At 41.9% G+C, this 18,809-nt stretch overlaps 1 protein-coding gene across 2 annotated transcripts in view; it reads right to left on the reverse strand.

Moving 5' to 3' along the window:
• Positions 1–18,245, reverse strand: part of LOC118301934 (frizzled-3-like) — a 28,428-nt gene extending 10,183 nt beyond the window's left edge. Inside the window, exons 1-2 of one of the 2 annotated variants that reach the window (XM_035627629.2) lie at positions 18,100–18,245; positions 16,323–17,063 (exon numbers count right to left, since the gene is read on the reverse strand). In XM_035627629.2, the coding sequence (XP_035483522.2) occupies positions 16,323–16,685 (363 nt within the window). In that variant the 5' untranslated portion in view covers positions 16,686–17,063; positions 18,100–18,245. Of the gene's footprint in view, positions 1–16,322; positions 17,064–17,279; positions 17,349–18,099 lie in introns of those variants that run through there. The other variant, XM_035627630.2, reaches the window with a different exon arrangement.
• Between the last annotated feature and the right edge of the window lie 564 nt (positions 18,246–18,809).

Here is an 18,809-nt window from a genome sequence, read left to right on the forward strand (position 1 = left end):
CATGACAACAATGAATAGAGAGCAATGGAACAAAATGCTTAGGCCGACATCACACATCACTGCACTTTGTGTATGCATGTATGAACTATGTGTACATGTGCCACAAAACAGTGCACTTACATTGATTGCTTATTACAAAAGCTATGGTATATGCCTACAGGCTGTGTGAGTGCATTTATGCATCAGTGAGTGAGTGTGTGTGTGTGTGTGTGTGGGTGTGGACTCGTGAGTATGTTTTGATCTTTCTCAATTGTTGTGCTCTAGATCTGCACATTGGAGAGATGTTCCACCAGTAAATGGGTGCAGTGGTGCAAGAGCTGTGTGACATAGTTTTGAATGTTGCAGAGAAACATGTGTGAGCATGCACACACACGTGCACACACACACACATACCACTCAGTTTCATTCAATAATTCACACATTTTGCAGCAAATGCATTTTTATTTCTTGTGTTTGAACACGCATGCTTCACTGTGTTTGGACACATGAGCTTCAGTTGGGAGCCAAACCTCAGACATTAGAAGATAAGCAAATCAAAATGTGTGTATGTGCACAGACTGACCAGCAATATAAAGTAATTTAGAATGAAGATATGGGGACAAAGTGGGGCTGATTCATAGAAAACCTTCATTAAAGCAAACAAGTTCAGCCTTGCGAAATTTGAAAAGAAAAACTAAATTGCGTAGGTACTATTATATTTTCTGATGAGGCCTCCTCAGTGTCCGCTCTCACTGTGATGTGCAGCCCACAGTCATGTTACCTCCTTACAGTTTCAGTTCGTTGTCTTTTTTTTTTTATTTGCATGTATGTTACATAGACATGTCAGTAACAACAGATTCTTAAGAGCCTGAGGCTGCACTTAACTCAGTCCTAGTTGCTTTCTGGATGAGTGTGTGTCACTCACTGCCGAGCCGAATGGAGCGTTTCTTCATTTCTCCTCATACTAACTCTACAGCGAATATCTGTGAGACTCCTGTGTGTCCTCATTCTGCCCAGTTCTCCGGTGCATGTCGGGTTACGTGTGTGTGCATGTATGCAAGTATGTGTCATTGTTCTTGTACTCTGTGTAAGTATGTCCCAGTTTCTGTGTTTTCGTGTGTGCGAGTCAATGCCTGTGTGCAGATATCTGTGCGCAATTATTCTGACAGTCACGGCAATTGCCCCCCATCTCTCACCACAAAGAGAATATTGATATTAAGTGGCCTAACTGTGCCTCCCAAAGAGACAGGAGGGGGGTGGCAATCACCGCCCCACACAGGGAGACGGGGTGAATTGCCTGGCATTTTGTAGTCAGTTGTGATGGAAGAGCAGGGAAAGAAAAGCTAAGAAAAGCCTGCAAACCTGGCCTGAGGGTGAAGACATACTCCTACTAAAAGATGGAATGATGTGGAAGAGGAAGAAGAAGACGACGAAGGAGGAGGCTGGAGAGAAGAGGATATAACAGCAAGAGAGACAATATTTAGTCTGCTAAACTAAAACTCAGGCAAATGTGATATTATGACTCGTGATAAAAAGAAAAGTCAAAACTAAGTTCTACAGTGAGAATTGGAACTAAACCAGTAACACGCAGAAAACAAAATCTACAATTATCAAAGCTCATTATGAAGACCACATGGCACCAAAATGCCATCCATCATGCATTGCTCTGACTTGAAATCTCCCCCACATGGAGGATGGAGGGTTGACCTAAGTCATTCATTTTGGCAACATTCACAATCCACCTCTTGTTCACAAGCTTTCATAAGCAAACATTACTGCAGTTCCAGTGATGTTAATTCAACTGCAGTGTCAGGAAACCTTAACTATAATGAATAATGCCAACCTAATAGGAGGGTGTTTCCCTTTTATTACCAAGTCATACCCTTCACATTAAACATTTTAATAATTACTATTACTTAAACCTATTCCTAGCAATGTTTAGAAGCCCGTTTTGCATTTGTGTGCGTTTTGGACAGAGCGTTCTGACTGAGAAGCTTGGTGGGGTTTTTGACAGAGGAAAATGAGAAAAAAAGCCCCTGACTGGTCCACCTCTTGTTCAATGGAAGGATTAAGTTTCTTTCTCTTTACTCCTTCTCTCCAAAAAAAAAACAGCAGGGGAAGAGAGAAAGGAGAAAAAAAATCGACAAAGAAAAACGGCGAGAAAGCGAGAAAGAAAGAAGACTTAGATTAACAGTCACGTAATGCGTGCGAGCAATTACGCTTTTGGCAAATAAGAGGTAGATATCAATGACTGCTGGACACTAGAAAAGAGAGAGCAGTGCACGTAACATAAGAAATAAAGGGTGTTACATTTGAGAACGTTTTGCACTAGTTTGTAAAACTTCTCTGGCGTTTCCACCCTCAAGTGTCTAGTTCTGTCCGTGTTTGGCATGAAAACCAATATGGATGGTGACGGACGACAGAGCACATTTGCACAGTACATGAGCTCCAGTCCATCACATTAATAAAACACTTACAAACATGATAAATTTTTCAACAATCAGTTGTTTTGTTCCATTTCTCAATTGTCTTAATTACATGGTTGGCAACTTTAATAAACTGTTGGCAGTTCAGCCCACAATGTTATCGAAGCGGTCTGGCTGAACCTCAAACCGTGTTGCTGAAGCGTTAACATCCTGAGTCTAATAGTCCTGACCAACTTTTTTTCATTGTGGGGGTTTCACTCATCTTGATTCAGATCCAAAAAAGGAAGAAAAAAACATGTCTAATATCTTTTGGTAGGCTGTTTATCCAGTGTATATCTGGATCGGGGGGGGGGGGGTCTTGGAACAGTTGTAGAAAATCCAGTTAGCCAACTCTGCAGAAACTCATACAAATTGTCAAGTGCAGCAGGAGGAGGAGGGAGGGAGGGAGGGAGGGAGGGAGGGAGTGAGCAAAAAAGGAGACAAACTGGAGTGGCATGGAGAAAAGAGTGGCGGTTTCCCGGTGGATTAGGGAGTCAAATGGATTGTAAGAAGTGTTTAGAGTGTGAGAACCTGAGACACGCACGCACGCACGCACGCACGCACGCACACACGCACGCACTTCCTGAAATTGTCACCAGCTTTGTATCGTGGTCAGATCAAGGTGACAGACTGTTGGGTCTAAGCCTCCAAAGAAACAGCTCCTCAGTTGTTTCAACTCAGTGGCGTTATTTTAAATGCATGATAATTAAATGCAATAAAAACAACTTAATGTTTGGTGCGTTGTGCTCTGTCTGCTTAATCATGATGCAAAAAACTCTCAGATAGTGATCCAATTGTATGAAAAGCTATAAAACCTGAATTTTAAAAGATGAAAAGATTAGATTTAAAGAAAAGACTTAAAGCAAAGTGTTTTTAAAATGTCATATATTTTTAGTCTCATAAACAAAACTGATAGGCTGCTAATTAGTTTTATTTTAAAATAGGATATTTATGGACAGTTATTGTTAAGTAGCATATCAGTTACCAATATCATTTAAAAAAGCACATTGAAAAAGGACCAAAAGGTTGATCCTTTAATGACCTAATGCAATGTACTCTTTCTGATGAGGACAAATCAAGATAAGAAATATCAGGCTTTTTGCTACTGAACCTTGCCCAAGTCTATCTGGACGCATCAACTTTTAAATTTCAATTCAAGTTAATTTGTATAGGGCCAAATCACAACATACATAATCTGGAAGCACTAAGGTAGGGACCTCACATGCTCTTTATGTGTTGCTCTCATGCCATCTCCGTCTCACACCGTGAGTCAGTCCGGCCCTGCAGCACAAACACTGTCAGACCACATCAGCTCGACCTCCATCAGCTTGCAACCATGTAACATCCCTGCAACATCCGATTTTCTAGCGATTGGAACTAAATCCTAAATTTTTTACATCTTCCTGTAGAAACTAGAATATTCTGCCCTTCTACTGCCGTTCAATCTCTCCATCCCCCACAAACTATTACCAGCAAGCTCTTTATTGCATCTATATATCAGAGCCAATTACATTCTCTCTCTCTCTACAGTGTAAGAGAAGTGCATCGTTTCAGTTCACGACCGCTTAGCAATTACATGTTCCCTCCATCTCTCTCTCCTTGCACCAGCTCACCTAATTTCTTTATCCTCTATGCACACCACTGTTTATTTACTGCTGCCTTTCCACTTTTACTGGCTCGATTTAATCTCCAGTTGCTTTTTCTAGTTTCTCGCTCCATAATGCACAGATGATAAATGTGTTCACAGACAAATTCACACTACGAGGTTAACGCACGCGCACGCACACACACACACACGCACACACACACACACACACACATTATATTCCTGCCTCTTCTCACATGCCTGTGAGAGAGACAGGCGTTGGCCATGAACAGATGAACTGAACAGACCACGATGTTCTCCTGCTTAATCTCTGAAAAGACAGTTAAGAAAGGGGCACCCTTCTCCCACACTCTCTCCCTCTTTCATTCATTTGTTCGTTTATCCGTGTCCGTGCGTCGTTCAGTTGGGAGGACCGGACAAAGCCGTTAATGGCATTCCCTTTCACGTTCACTTCCCCTCCTCCTCCTCTCCTATCTTCTTTCTGCTGTATTCATCGCTTGCTTTCCTTGCCTCCCATTTACTGGCAATTATTCTGACATGCACTTGTCTTCGTCTTCTTTGTCTTCTTCCAACATCAGCATTCATTGACTTGCCTACTCTTTTATCCAGCTATTTCATATTTGAAAATAATGTATATATGTGTATTTATTTAAAAGCCCCATCAACATTCTGTCTTTCCTGATTTATTCTTAATGTCTTAAATCAACATGCATTTTATCTTTGTGGTCATATCGATTTAACTAAACTCTAAATCCTCAAACATACAAACAGCCTTGACTTACTGTATGTCTAGCCTTGCAGAGACAGACTTGGTCTTCCAAGCTCAGTTAACAGAATTTAAGTCTGGAAATATTCATAAAGAAATGTTCAAGGCGGCCTGGTTAAATATTCACCAGCCATATCAGCATGTATTTCAATAACGTGATCTGTTGCTTCTCTACACTTTTGAATCTTGTCAACAACTATTTCTGCAGTGTTGTGGATTTAAAATCAGGACTTACTCTCTGATAGAACAGTCCATTTTTGCCTATATCCAGCGATTTGGGTGGATAGTTTTATCTGTGTTCCATGTCGTAGTTCAAATAGGTCGGGTGTTGCATTTCACTGACTTTCACAGTTTACTCATCAGAGTAACAGGGGTAATATATTACAACATAGCTAGATAGGTACATTCATGTAAAATAACAAATTGGTGACTAGCAGGCTTGAGATTAAAGTGGCTGTAAAAGTTATCAGATCAGTGGAAAAATGTCAAATCCACTGCTTCAAGGAAACACAACGGCAGCTTCTGTGTTAACTGAACATTGACATTGAAAAGATGGTTCAAAGCGTAGCATGTTCATCCAATCAGGGGATATTATCCAAGCTTAGAAGAGAACTGTCAATCATTAACAACATATCTTAAATAACCAGAAATTACATGTCACTCCAGTTAAATCATGTCTGCCTTGGCCAGAAAGCATGACCAAAGAAAAAATTTGGATTTGCCTTATGTCTTAACTTCCTAGATCAACAACAATAGACACCAGTCTTATCCCTTGTGTGGTTGGAGAGCAATTCATAGAATATATTCTATGCCGTGTAACTTTATGAAAACACATCTTGGATTGTCAATATCACAGATTGTAGACTTTCGATGACTATTCCAATCTTCCAAGAAAAATAACACTTGAGAGAAATGTGCATTTTTTTCCAACTATGTAATTTGGCTACGAGTATGAATTGCTGATTTTCTCGCCTATACTAGTCTTTCTAGTCTTTCCCCTCCTCCTCCTCTCCGTGGTTCAGTCCAAAACATGCACTCATCATCCAATTTCCCCTCCCCTGCCTGTCTGCCTTTCTCCATTCCTCCCCATCCCTCTCTGCCTATTTAACTACCATGGCAACAGGTGATGTGGAGGCTCTCATAGGACTGGGTCACTGAGGATAACATGCATGTGCGCGCGCACACACACACACACACACACACACACACACACACACACACACACACACACACACACACACACACACACACACACACACACACACACACACACACACACACACACACACACACACACACACACACACACACACACACACACACACACACACACACACACACACACACAGAGAGAGAGAAGAAGTGTAGGAGTCCTTTAAAGAGAGAAACCATCCAAAGAGTAGAGCAAACAAGCTCACACAAGGAGTGTCGAGAGAGTGTGTGAAAGTGAGAATAGAAGAAAATAAGAAGCGTAGGAGAGAGGGTCAAATCACATGATAGAGATGTAGATGGGAAGCCAAGAATGTGACAGTGGAGCTGAACCAGATAAGCACCCACACACGTCCTAACACCATGCAAGCCACCATGCATATCCATCTGACTGAAACCTCACTACTTCCAGCACCATTAGCAGCATTATGTTATCAATATATTCTTTAAATAAAATTGGTTCATGTTCATATGCCATCTCCTCTATTAAAATGCTGTCTGTTAATTGAAGTGTTTGTCCTGTTTCTACAACTTAAAACCATCACTCAAGGGGAAAACACAACACATACTTCTTACCTAGTAGGTTTATTCAGTCTCTTACTTCAGTTAATAAAACTAATAATCACAAAAAACTGAGGATTTTTATATATATATATATATATATAAATAAAGCACAGCCATGTAGATCACAGAGTGGATGCACCGGTGTTCAAGTGTAGATTTGAGGTTTGATGTGAATAAATATATCTAACAGATTGTGGAAGTTGAAGAGGAAGAGGACATTAATTGGGTGAGTAACAGTGAGTAGGTGGCTGGAGCAGTGCAGCGAAAGAGACGGAACAGAGAGAAAATAGATTCACAAAAGGAGTAGAGCAACACAACCAGCGAACTTGATATTAAAATGTAGCTGCATCCATTTTTTGGACCTGGTTCAGTTTTTAAAAATGTAAACCTAGAACAGAATTCAACTAGTTGCAGACTATGTAGATTGGCAGTTATTGTAGATGTTGCAATACAAGCAAACTTATATTCTGAAAAGGTTTAAGCAGTTCAACTATTCTCTGGCACTCAATTTAACAAGGGCACTCAGAGAGCACAGACCTCCACCATGTCTGTGCAACCCCCCACCTCTGTGCTGCTTCACCCAAAACCTGCATTCCCATCTCCATCTGAGCAACACACTTTTTAAAATGTTATGTATATGTGAAAATATGACTCAACATGCCACATTTTACTCATTCTCACACTGCTGAAGAAACATTGAAAAATTCCTGTATCCAGATTCAGATCTGGATCCCTCCCAAAATGTAATCACCTGTTATGATGGCTGAGACCTATCTTTGATAAAATCTTTATGCAAATCCATCCATAGCTTACTAACTAATCGTGCTGACAAACTAACAAACAAACAAACACAATCACATAACATAACTATGTAAAAACCCATGTTACTTTATTCATTTTTTATGGGAAAGGCTATTTTAGGAAAGTTGAATATGGCTCAATAAGTGTTCAAATAGTAACACTAGAGCTCTTAATTCTGACGCTTTTTCTGACCTGCAGAATGCTGAAAATGTTAGAGCTGCCTTTTGTTGAGTGGCTTTGCGTGAGAAGGGGATCAATTGTGTGTGTGTGTGTGTGTGTGTGTGTGTGTATGGTTGTGTGTGTTTGCATGTGTATGTTAGTGTGAAGTTGGGCTTAGCAGTGAGGGTTAAACATCTCCCTCTCTCACCAGACGCACACACATACACACAATTCCCAGGCTGGGTCATGGGTTCAGATTAAGACCGTAAGACATGGATAACCTATATTAATGTGTTTTATCGGAGCTGAACACTGCAGGACTGACGTGTGCGTTTGATTGAAGTTATAAATGAATGGGCTATTATTAAACTGTTGAGTCGTGACTCCTTAATCAGGACTTTAACATATAACATATAATTTCCTTACTTAACACATTGGAGGGACTGGAAGGAGCTAACAATAGAAGGATGAAAAAATATAAAAATGAAAGCAGACAGATAGATGGACCTCTCAAATTATTTGTCAATCTATCAATCGACGGAAAACCAAAAATTATTAATTTAAGTCATTTACCAGGAAAACATGGTTTACATGCACTTCCATTCACTCAGCATGAATATTTGCTGCTGTTTTCTACATTATGGAATTTGAATTGAAATAATTTGCATTTTGGACTTAAGTTCAAACTAAATAAGGAATGTATAACAAAATGTCACTCTTTCCTGACAATATGTTGACTTTTATTATTACTTAAGCAATTAATGTGTAAATATGACACAATAAAAAACACAATAATGTAAATAATGCTTACAGTACTTGCAGTACTGGTCCAATGTTGAAAATGAAATAGAGATAAGTTAAAAAAGGAGGAAATGGTAGAACACTGGTGTTGCTATATATTTTTATGTCTGATGCAATTATATTAGAATGTGTATTAGAGTGTGTATAATCCAAGCACACTAAAGATATTGTTAGGTTATATAAATTTATAAATCTTAAAATTTTAATGGAAGCCAGTATTATAATGTTTACAGGTGGCTGCAGGGTAGAAATCTCTTGAATCTTTGCTCAAATCTCTCTTTACCGAGCACTGTGAGGCTGGATAAGCGGCAATGGCAGCTATGCTGATGGGAACGGTCTGCCAAAAAACAGCACCAGGCAGTGCCTTTGTTCTGTGCATAAATAAATGATTGCTTTATTTGGGCTAGCAGCCTCAATAGACTGTCAGAATAAGCAGGATAATCAAGAGTTCAGCTGAAAAAAGGAACTTTAACACTGAATGAGGACCTGTCTGTCTCCACCAGAGAGAATAGAGAGAAAAGGGTAAGCCTCTTCAGATGCACTGAACGCACGCACGCACGCACACACACACACACACACACACACGCAGACACACAACCAAGCCATTACACACCAACTCGATAAAACCGAATCTCTCTTTCGTATTCACATACATACAAAGAACAAAACAGACCACACTTAAGCACCATAACCCCTGAACCACACACACACACACACACACACACACACACACACACACACACACACACACACACACACACACACACCCCCACCCACACACACACAAACACACACACACACACACACACACACACACACACACACACACACACACACACACACACACACACACACACACACACACACACACACACACACACACACACACACACACACACACACACACACACACACACTGGTGGCCTCAGGGTGGCCCTCCTCAGACAGAGTAGTCTTATTTTGAAGGGCAGGACCCCATGCTGAGGGGAACACAAACACTGGAGACAGTAGGGTCTGAAGACTTTACACAACCTGTCACTTTGTCATTATTTCCCTCTTAATAGTCTGACATTCAGTCTCTGCTCAGCTGACCCAAACATTTTCTTCTTTTAACACTGAATATTTTTCCCTTCTGTTCTTTTTGTGACAGGTACATCTCAAATACCAGTAAAACTACAGTTTCTTATCATTTCTCAGGAACATAATGGAAGCTGCAATGCTAAAGAGTCTTCCATGAGGAAAGACAGGCAAAGAAAACACTGAAAAGCTCCTTTCAGCCCTTTTTTGCTTTAGGAGGTGAGGAGGAAGCTTAAATAAAACAAAGGTGGTCTTGTGGGATATGTAAAAGCTATTAAACATCTTTTCACACTAATTAAGTACAGTATGAAAGTGCCTGCTGGTCAGTTCATTATACTCCATTACATTGCAAGCATTGTGAACAATGCTTTGTGGTCCACATGAGTGCAGTAATGTATCTTTATAAGAACATAGTCAAGAATAAGAAATAAACAGAAAACGTATGCAAGCCTTAATGACTCCGACTAAGTGTCAAACCCCCTGCAATAACAATTCCCACTACTGTTACTGAGTCATTTTTTAAAATTAATTCAGAGGCTTTGTTCCTCACCAATAACCAATAACAGAAAAAAACCTGAAGAGAAAAAGTCTTTCAGTTTTGATAAAATGTGCTTTCAACCTTCAGCGATTGCAGCGGGGTTTCATTTTCTTCTACTTTACCATATTACCATCACATTACTCTCTAATAGCTACTTGTTCGTGTAACCAGAGCCCAGCTGAATGACGGGAGAATGACTGACTGTGTTTACATGCACTTAAGTACTGAGGTGTCTGTCAGCTTTCAGCAGCAACTTGATTTCTTAAATATACGTTAAGAACACCCCGGTTCCATTAGACAAGGTAAGAGATTCAGAGAAACACAGTGAATAGAGCTTTCTGCTGAAGAAACATGCTTGTGTGGTAGAATAAAAGAAAACATAATTACATGTGGCGGCGCATCCTTGTTAATACAAAACTCACACTATAATGCATAAGTCTAAATTAGCTGGTTGTGGTTGCCCAGTGACGAAAAACCGGTTCAACCTTCATTTGTACAGCCGGCTCTGTCAGTCTGGAAGCTTCATTAGCAAAAGAAAGAAAAAATACCTCCTTAATTAGCAGATGCTTCGATCACCAACACACTTAAACTGTCCAAGTTGATTTGAAAGGTGATTCAGTGTAGACGAAATGCATTTGAATTTTGTAAAGGCTCTCAAATATTTCCTGTCAAAATGTAATTTTTCTAACTGCCTTATTTTGTGGTGTGTGTGTGTAAACACAGTGACAGACAGCTCTAGATTAATTAATGCAGAACTGGGGTTGCTGTCTATTTGCTTTACAAACAGTGCGCTCTATTGTGGCCCGAACCCCAAAGTCTCTCTCCCTTCATTAGACCAGGGGCTCTCTAATCTCTTTCACTCCAGGGTCCAAATGACAAAGATTGTGTCGGCATTGTCCAGAACAACTCAACGGGGTATAACGACAGCACAGAGAATACTCTTCTGCTGTGAAGATTCCTTTAAGAATAACAAACTAGTGTAAAAACTTACCAGAGTTTAATAAACAGCTGTCTAAGCTTAACAAACTGAAGACCTCTTGTATGTTTTAATTCAAATTAGAGCTGCAAAAGTTAATCGATTAATCGATTAGTAATCCATTACTAATTCAACGGCAACTATTTTTCCTCTGTGACAGTTATCACAATATCTTTGGTGTGGACAAAATAAAACATCATCTTGGGGACATTTTTCACCATTTTATTGACCAAACAACTAATCGATTAATCGAGAAAATAATCGCCAGATTAATCGATTATGAAAATAATCGTCAGTTGCAGCCCTAATTCAAAAATAAGAGAATAAAAGTTTCCATAACAAAAAGAAATTTGAAATTGAGGAAATCTTTTACATATTTGCAAGAATGTAAACCTAAATCTATCAGGGTTTTTTTGTCTCATTTATTTGAATGACTGAATCAAAAGTATATAACCTCAGAAGAAATCACATGAATATACAGTTAATGACTGTCGATTGCAAAGAATGCCCTCTGTTTCACTGAATTAGACCAAAGTAAACTCCATTGCAGACAAATGTCTTCCAAATAACTCAGGGGGGAAAGTCCCTGACCAAGCAGACATCTGGGCTCCAGAGGTCTCAGGCATGGCAACACTTGCGTGCCAATTCATTTATTTCCAACCATGAAAGAGTGGCTGGTATTGTTTTCACCTAGTGAGTCTATGTGAGTGTCTCTGTGTGTGTCCTAGAGACACCTACTGTAGTGGGGAGAACCATAGACGTGGTTTTGAGGCAGGTGTTCATTTTGTTTTGTTTCATGTTTTTTTTATCTTCTGTCTGGACAGATTTAACCACCATAATTACGTCCCTGCTGTGCAAGATACACTCACGAAATCATACCTAAACATAACACACCACCTCATCTAAAGGTGAATGTTTTAAAATCAATTTGTATATTTAACAGGTGTTTATACATCAAGCGCGTTTTCTCAAAACGTACTGACAGATGGTGTCTAAAGAAGCATTAAGTTATATGTCCTTCTTATATGAAGTATATGGACGTAATTTTCAGGAAACGAATAGGAGTAAAATGTGCATTTACAGGGGAAATTCACTTGTAAGAAGAGTGTAAGAGTTCATGCCATGTGATCGGTCCCCGTCTCTTAGTGCAGACACACTATCCCAGTGATGTCATGTGTCTAAATCTCTGTGTCTAACATAGACCTCGACTAATGTCACAACCTGCAGCCCATCCTCTGGGAACCATAACATGCTGTGGCAGCTGGACAGCACATGGCCTGTGTCCGATGTCCTATGTGACATGCAGTCACAAAAGCATGCAAACATGCAAGCACAAGCGCATGAATATAGAGAAACATCATATTCCCAAGTAAATGATTTCACCATTTAAACACCCCCCTATTTAAAAAGACATTTCCCTCGTCTTCCACTTCCCCTTCTTATGTTTCATTCTGTCTCACCCTCTTCGCTCAGGTTTAATTGACTATTGTGGCAGATGGGATTGCCGTTGGTCTATGGGAATCAATGTCTTCATTGTGGAACTGAGAGAGAGATTAGCAGTTAGTTAGCAGTAGTGAGAGATGACAGCTGGCACCATGAACCTCTCCTGTCTCTCTCTCTCTCTCTCTCTCTCTCTCTCTCTCTCTCTCTCTCTCTCTCTCTCTCTCTCTCTCTCTCTCTCTCTCTCTCTCTCTCTCTCTCTCTCTCTCTCTCTCTCTCTCTCTCTCTCTCTCTCTCTCTCTCTCTCTCTCTCTCTCTCTCTCTCTCTCTCTCTCTCTCTCTCTCTCTCTCTCACACACGAAATAGGAGTGTACAGTCAGTCCTTAGCCTGGCTCAGCAATTACATAAAGAATGAAAAGCATCAGAGGGGCAATGCAGTCCCTGCACACGCTTTGATTACAGGCTAAAAAATATACACTATATTTGTTGTAATTGGTCTTTTGCATCGTTGCTTCATTGTAGAGCTGTGTGCAGTGCTTGTCCCCGCTGCCTCTTGCTGTTTCTTTCTCTCTCTCGCTTTCACACAAACACACTGACCGTTGGCAGCACCTGCTCTGTAAGAGCGTATTGTGTGTGTGCACGTGTCTCCCCCGGCCCCCCCATGACCAATAAGCTCCAAAAGTTAATCACCTAGATATACCCTCCCAAATAATATTCCACACACACACACACACACACACACACACACACACACACACACACACACACACACACACACACACACACACACACACACACACACACACACACACACACACACACACACACACACACACACACACACACACACACACACACACACACACACACACACACACACACACACAATAAATGTAGCCTAGTATGTTAATCATCTACACATGCTCGAGGATAATCCATTTTTGCCTTAGCTTGACATCTGAAAGAAAAAAAAAGGAGAATAGGCAATATTCCCAATGTCAGTCAAGACTGAGGATTCACCGAGGTCACAGAGGCACACTTTTCAAAATAGAGCGCATTTTACTTTTTTTTCTTTCAATCGAGAGCTTAAATATGTCTCAACCTATGACTCGAAGACGACTCAGACCAAAAATATTAGCGCCCTGAAAGCTCAGAATGATCAATCTACTTTGGGAGAAAGACAAGACATGAAAGCTTTGCCACTGAGGTATAGCACACAACAGCTGCCAACAATGGCTCCAGTTTAGTTAAGGCATCTTAAATACTTCACGCTCATCTGGCAGCAGTTTAAAAAAAAAAAAGTTTTTGTTACAACAAGTAAAACTCCCAAACAGAAACATAAATTGATGTTTCCCAATCCCCCAGTATTGTAGAACATCTTTGAAACCAGAACTGGCTCCATAAGGCTGATCTTTGTGGATAAAATGTGAGCAAGGACTTAATGAATGTGCAGAACTAACTAGAAATTGTGTTCTATGCTGGAAATCATTTGAATCGCACACTTCCTAATGATCACTTTATTACCCCTACATGCAATGGGAATACTAGCTTCCCATTTGGCTTACCTTAGTCTCGTTGTACACGAACACAAGTTGGTATTATGCTGCCAGTGTCCCATGAGAGACATTATTACATTTCCACCAGGGTTCCCACCAGGACTTTCATGCCTGGTCAAAGCAGACCAGAGCAGGAACACTAACAGGGCTCATGTTGCTGCACAACCATCTTCAGAAAGCTGTCACTTCCATGACTGGAGGGACTCAGGGTGTCAGTTACTTGGCTCCTTCTTCATCTGGGTCAAATCAAGTTCAACAACAGATGCTTTTTACAATCCCTGACACAGCGTGTTTTGACATGACACTGGGGAATTGACATGATTTAAACATTTGCATGGTCCTTAATTGCTGAGTGAATCCTATAACAAAAAGATGTGTCGGCACCATTGAAAACACGCTGAGCAAATTCAAAGTGCTTGGCTGTCTATGCAAAATGTAACCGTTTTTCTTCATGCTCCACTTTCTAAAAAGGAGAAAAAGAAGGTTCTGACAGTTGTGATCTTGTTAACGGTTCCTGCACTGCATACTTTGGTAATAGAAAGTGTTAGAAATCCCTTTCTGTGATTAAATATTCAGAAAGCAGCACCGCAAATTATGGCTTGTTTTTTTTTGCCTGACATTCATATAACGTGGGAAAATACTAACATTTAAATAAAAATAAAAATCCCTCAAGATTAAATATTCAAAGTGCACATGCTACACTTGCCTTGTCAAAATTCATCAGCTGGCCAACAGGGGTAATTTAATATGCCAACTATAAACAGCTGGGGGCCGATTTATTTAATCAGATATTTGTTATCCTTCTGCGTTACTCAGACTATAGACCACAGTTGCATGGTAGCCAAAACATGGATAAGACCATGCCAGTCTGAATGTGCAGTGGGCCAGACATCCACAGAGTCAGACATTTGGATCGATGAAGACACATATACGTGTCAAAGTGAGACTCTGGTCATTGAATTAACTCAACCTGACTTGGCGTATAAAACAGGCCGAGCCTTGCCGGTAAGTATCGTGTCTTCATGTTTGTTTGGTATAAATGATCCTTTCCTTTTTACAGATAGGAAATTACTAGGTACTCCTAAAGTAATTTAATAAATCTAACATGTCCAAAGCTGTCCAGATCCAAAACAATCGTACGAACAAATACGAACTGCAAACAGGTAATTACGTCTAGTTATTGAGCAACACCTTGCTCCGTGCTCTCCCTCCCTCTCTGGGGACTAACAAAGGAATAGAAAAAAAAAGGTAACATGATATGGATGGATGGTGAGCATCTAGTATTTCACTCAAACAGTGTAACACTGCGTCTTCCATCCTCCGTTCCTTAGAACCAATGCTTTGGAAGTATCAGTCACATAAGCCCCTCATTGCAATTTTTTCTGCTACTGCTGCTGCTCAGATAGCACTTTCTGTCGATCAGCTACTGGTCACATTCAAGAAAGGTCATGAGTGCCCGAGTGAGCTCATACACATTCATTTATGCATGTTGACATGAACAGGACTGAGGAGATGGAGCTGGAACACGAGGAGGCTCACTCTTTGATATTCCATTGCCGTGTATCCAATTTGTTCTCCTATAGCCTGCAGATTATGGGTTTAAAAAAGCAGTGTGCGAGTTTCAATTGCTTCTTTGCAAACCATATCTGTAATCTGAGGATCAGGATGTGGGTAATTTGCTGGTTGATGGCTTTTATAGTGTTATGTTTGCAGGGGATGTAAAAAATAACTATATATATATATATATATATACTTAAATTACTTTTATTCAGTAAATTAAAATCACGCATTTGACAAAGGTGGATCCATTATGCTATATTAACAAGAGTAAAATATATTTTGACCTCAGGGAACAATATTTTTTGGGAAATTTGTCAGGGAATTTTACATTTCAGACCCAATCGTTTTTTGAGCGACGCAAGTCTCTGTGACACCGTCGATGCATGTGAGGTCCTTTTGTCCTCATACAATGGTACACTGCAGACAGTCCGTTAGTGGTTCTTTAACATTTCTGCATCCTGTCACCAAGACAACGAACTGTGTACATTTGCAGTGAATTGTGACTAAATGTTTGATACCTGTCAAGATTTTAAAAGCCATCACAATATAGCTTTATGCTTCAATGTCCGTTTTAGGGAAGACTGTAATTTTAACTCTCTCCCTCACTGAAGCAGCTATCCAGTTTCCCCATGTGCTGTGATACGGACACACGCAGCATGCACTACCTGAATGACACACACACACACACACACACACACACACACACACACACACACACACACACACACACACACACACACACACACACACACACACACACACACACACACACACACACACACACACACACACACACACACACACACACACACACACACAACCTACCTCCATAGCTAGTGCTGCTGTCTGCTGGTCGTAGTGGTTCAGTAGATTGGGCATGAAGGTGGTGTTGTAAGGCAGATCCTGGCACATTCTCAGTCTGATGGGCTCACAGCTGAACTCACTGTGGCTCTCTATAAACTCCATATGAATGGACAGAGCGGGTGTGATCAGGGAGAGGAGTAGTAGGACGATAGAAAAACAGACGGGGACTCTTCTGCAGCAGACGGTCGTCGCTTCTGAAAACCTGTCTTTCAAACATCCTCTCCCAACTGGTGCGTGAGTCTCAATGTCCAACATCTCTCCACAGCGGCTCAGACTGAGGACTGCATCATCACCCGGAAGACCACTAGATCGCCCAGTAGACATGCTGGAGGTATTCTTTAAACTTCCTTAATATTAGAAGACGCTGAGTCCATATTTAGGAGTCAGCGGTGGAGGCAAAGCAAGGAATCCACAAGGTGTCTCAAAATGTGCTTTGCTTCTCAAACAAACAAGGTGTCTCTCCGCCTCCTGGTACTCCCCTTGTTCCATCCCCAAACTGGGAGCACGTCCCTGAGATAATAGATGTCCGTTGAACGTCTCCACCGCACGTCGCTTCCTTCGTCTCCTCTCACTCTTGTAATGTATCAAAGAGTCCCCCGAGGTTCCAGTCCACAGTGTGTTATCATCCTTCAGATGGAGTCTGGTGATTCCTCTGCCGGACACATGCAGCGGCCACGCTGGAGTGGATTTATCAAGCAGGTCCTGCAGGTTTAAAAACAAACAAACACAAAGCCAAATTGTCAAACAAGCAGAGAGGGCATGCATGGAGGGAAGTTGAGCTGTGGTCTGGTCTCTGATCAGCCACACCCTCGTCTTTTTTGTTGTAGTCAGGAGGAGTAAAACATGTGATGAGCCGACACCAGCCTGTGCATCACTGACAGATCATGGCAGCACTTGAGTAAGATAATAAATATAGACCTGCGATGTCAACTCATCTTCATCACCATCATCATCGGTCTGGGCTGCAGACTAATGAAGACACGTTCAAAGCACAACCACGACAACCAGCGCATGTTTGAAGTCGCTCATGCGGCCGCTCCACCTGCGGACGAGCGGCCCCGCCCCCCTCTGCCCTGCCCCCCCCCCCCCCGGCCCCCGCCCTCGTGTTTGCGTGAGGTTGGCCGGGCAACAGTCGCGCTCCTCCGCGATGTTTCACACTCTGCCCCTCGGCGTGTTGACTATACAATGAACTTTAGGGAAGAATTAGAAGAAGAAGAAGAAGAAGAAGAACTCGAGTTGTGCAGGAATTACTCTTGGAATAAATGAGCAAACTGGGGCGCTCGGTCGTGAGGGTTTAACTTCACACCTGCGTCCACACGAGCTACACCGATAGCACGTTAGCTAGCGTTAACGTGACCGATACCGATAATTGACACCGATAACTAGTTTGTTTGTTTCCCCGGTGGACGGTTGGTGTAACCGTTACAGGTCACAGCCCCTTCGTGCGACCTCTCCTCCCATCGTCCAGAGCGTGGCCAGCTCATAGACAGAACAAACCACTGGAGACTTCGGTCAGGGCGTCTTCACCGTGCCGAGTCGAGCAGCGCACACGGCGGCGACATGTCAAGATCACATGCGGGGAGAGGGGGCATCAATCCCGCGAGCCGAGCGCGTGTCTGTCGCCGCAGTGTCTCCAGCGCAAGACGCGCGCTGCTCGCGCTTCAGTGACGAGGTCCGACTGGCCTGACGAAATATAACCGACTGAACAAGTCAAACGACACGACAATAAACCTTTTACCTTGTGGGGAGAGCGACGGGCGGTTCGGGGGGTTCGTGCGCCCCTCGGCTCCAGCGGCTCCAGCGGCTCCGCTCACTGCAGCACTCGGTCGCTCCGCCGCGCGCAGCTGGTTCCCTGCGGCGCGCGGACCACACGTCGTGACCGCGGATTCGTCGTGGCCGCGCACAGACACGACTGAACTGTCCCCGCTGGACGTGTTGCGTGTCATCGTGGACACACTGGGACGCACTGCGTTGATAATAGACACATTGTGATTGGTATTTGTGGGCTGGAGCCACAGAAAAAAATATATATGCGCAATATTAATTTTGATAAGGACGAGCTGAACCAGAAGTCAGATATGCCTTTAATTATGATAATTTGTGGTCTCACGTAGACAACACAAGCTGAAGTTGCAAGGAAGGCTGGTGGTTTTTTTGGTGTTTCTTTTTTTTTTACCCCTTCCCACCCTGGTTAAAGAGTCTGATGAAGAATTGATTTGTGAATGTTAATGATGACTACATCAACCATTATTTGTCATTCAAATGTACTCTTACATTTTAGGGCATAAAGGGTGCATTTTGGTGTACCTCCATCCTTCATGTAACTCGAAGGCTCCAGAGCCGGAGGGAAACATGCATCACTCTCAAGGTCACATAAGAGCCATTTCTGGGTTAAATGGGATCCCGCTTGGGATCGCCCATATCACAGGACAGTGTCTGTAGCACCAG

The sequence above is a fragment of the Scophthalmus maximus genome, chromosome 4, assembly GCF_022379125.1.
Source record: "Scophthalmus maximus strain ysfricsl-2021 chromosome 4, ASM2237912v1, whole genome shotgun sequence".
NCBI lineage: Eukaryota > Metazoa > Chordata > Actinopteri > Pleuronectiformes > Scophthalmidae > Scophthalmus > Scophthalmus maximus.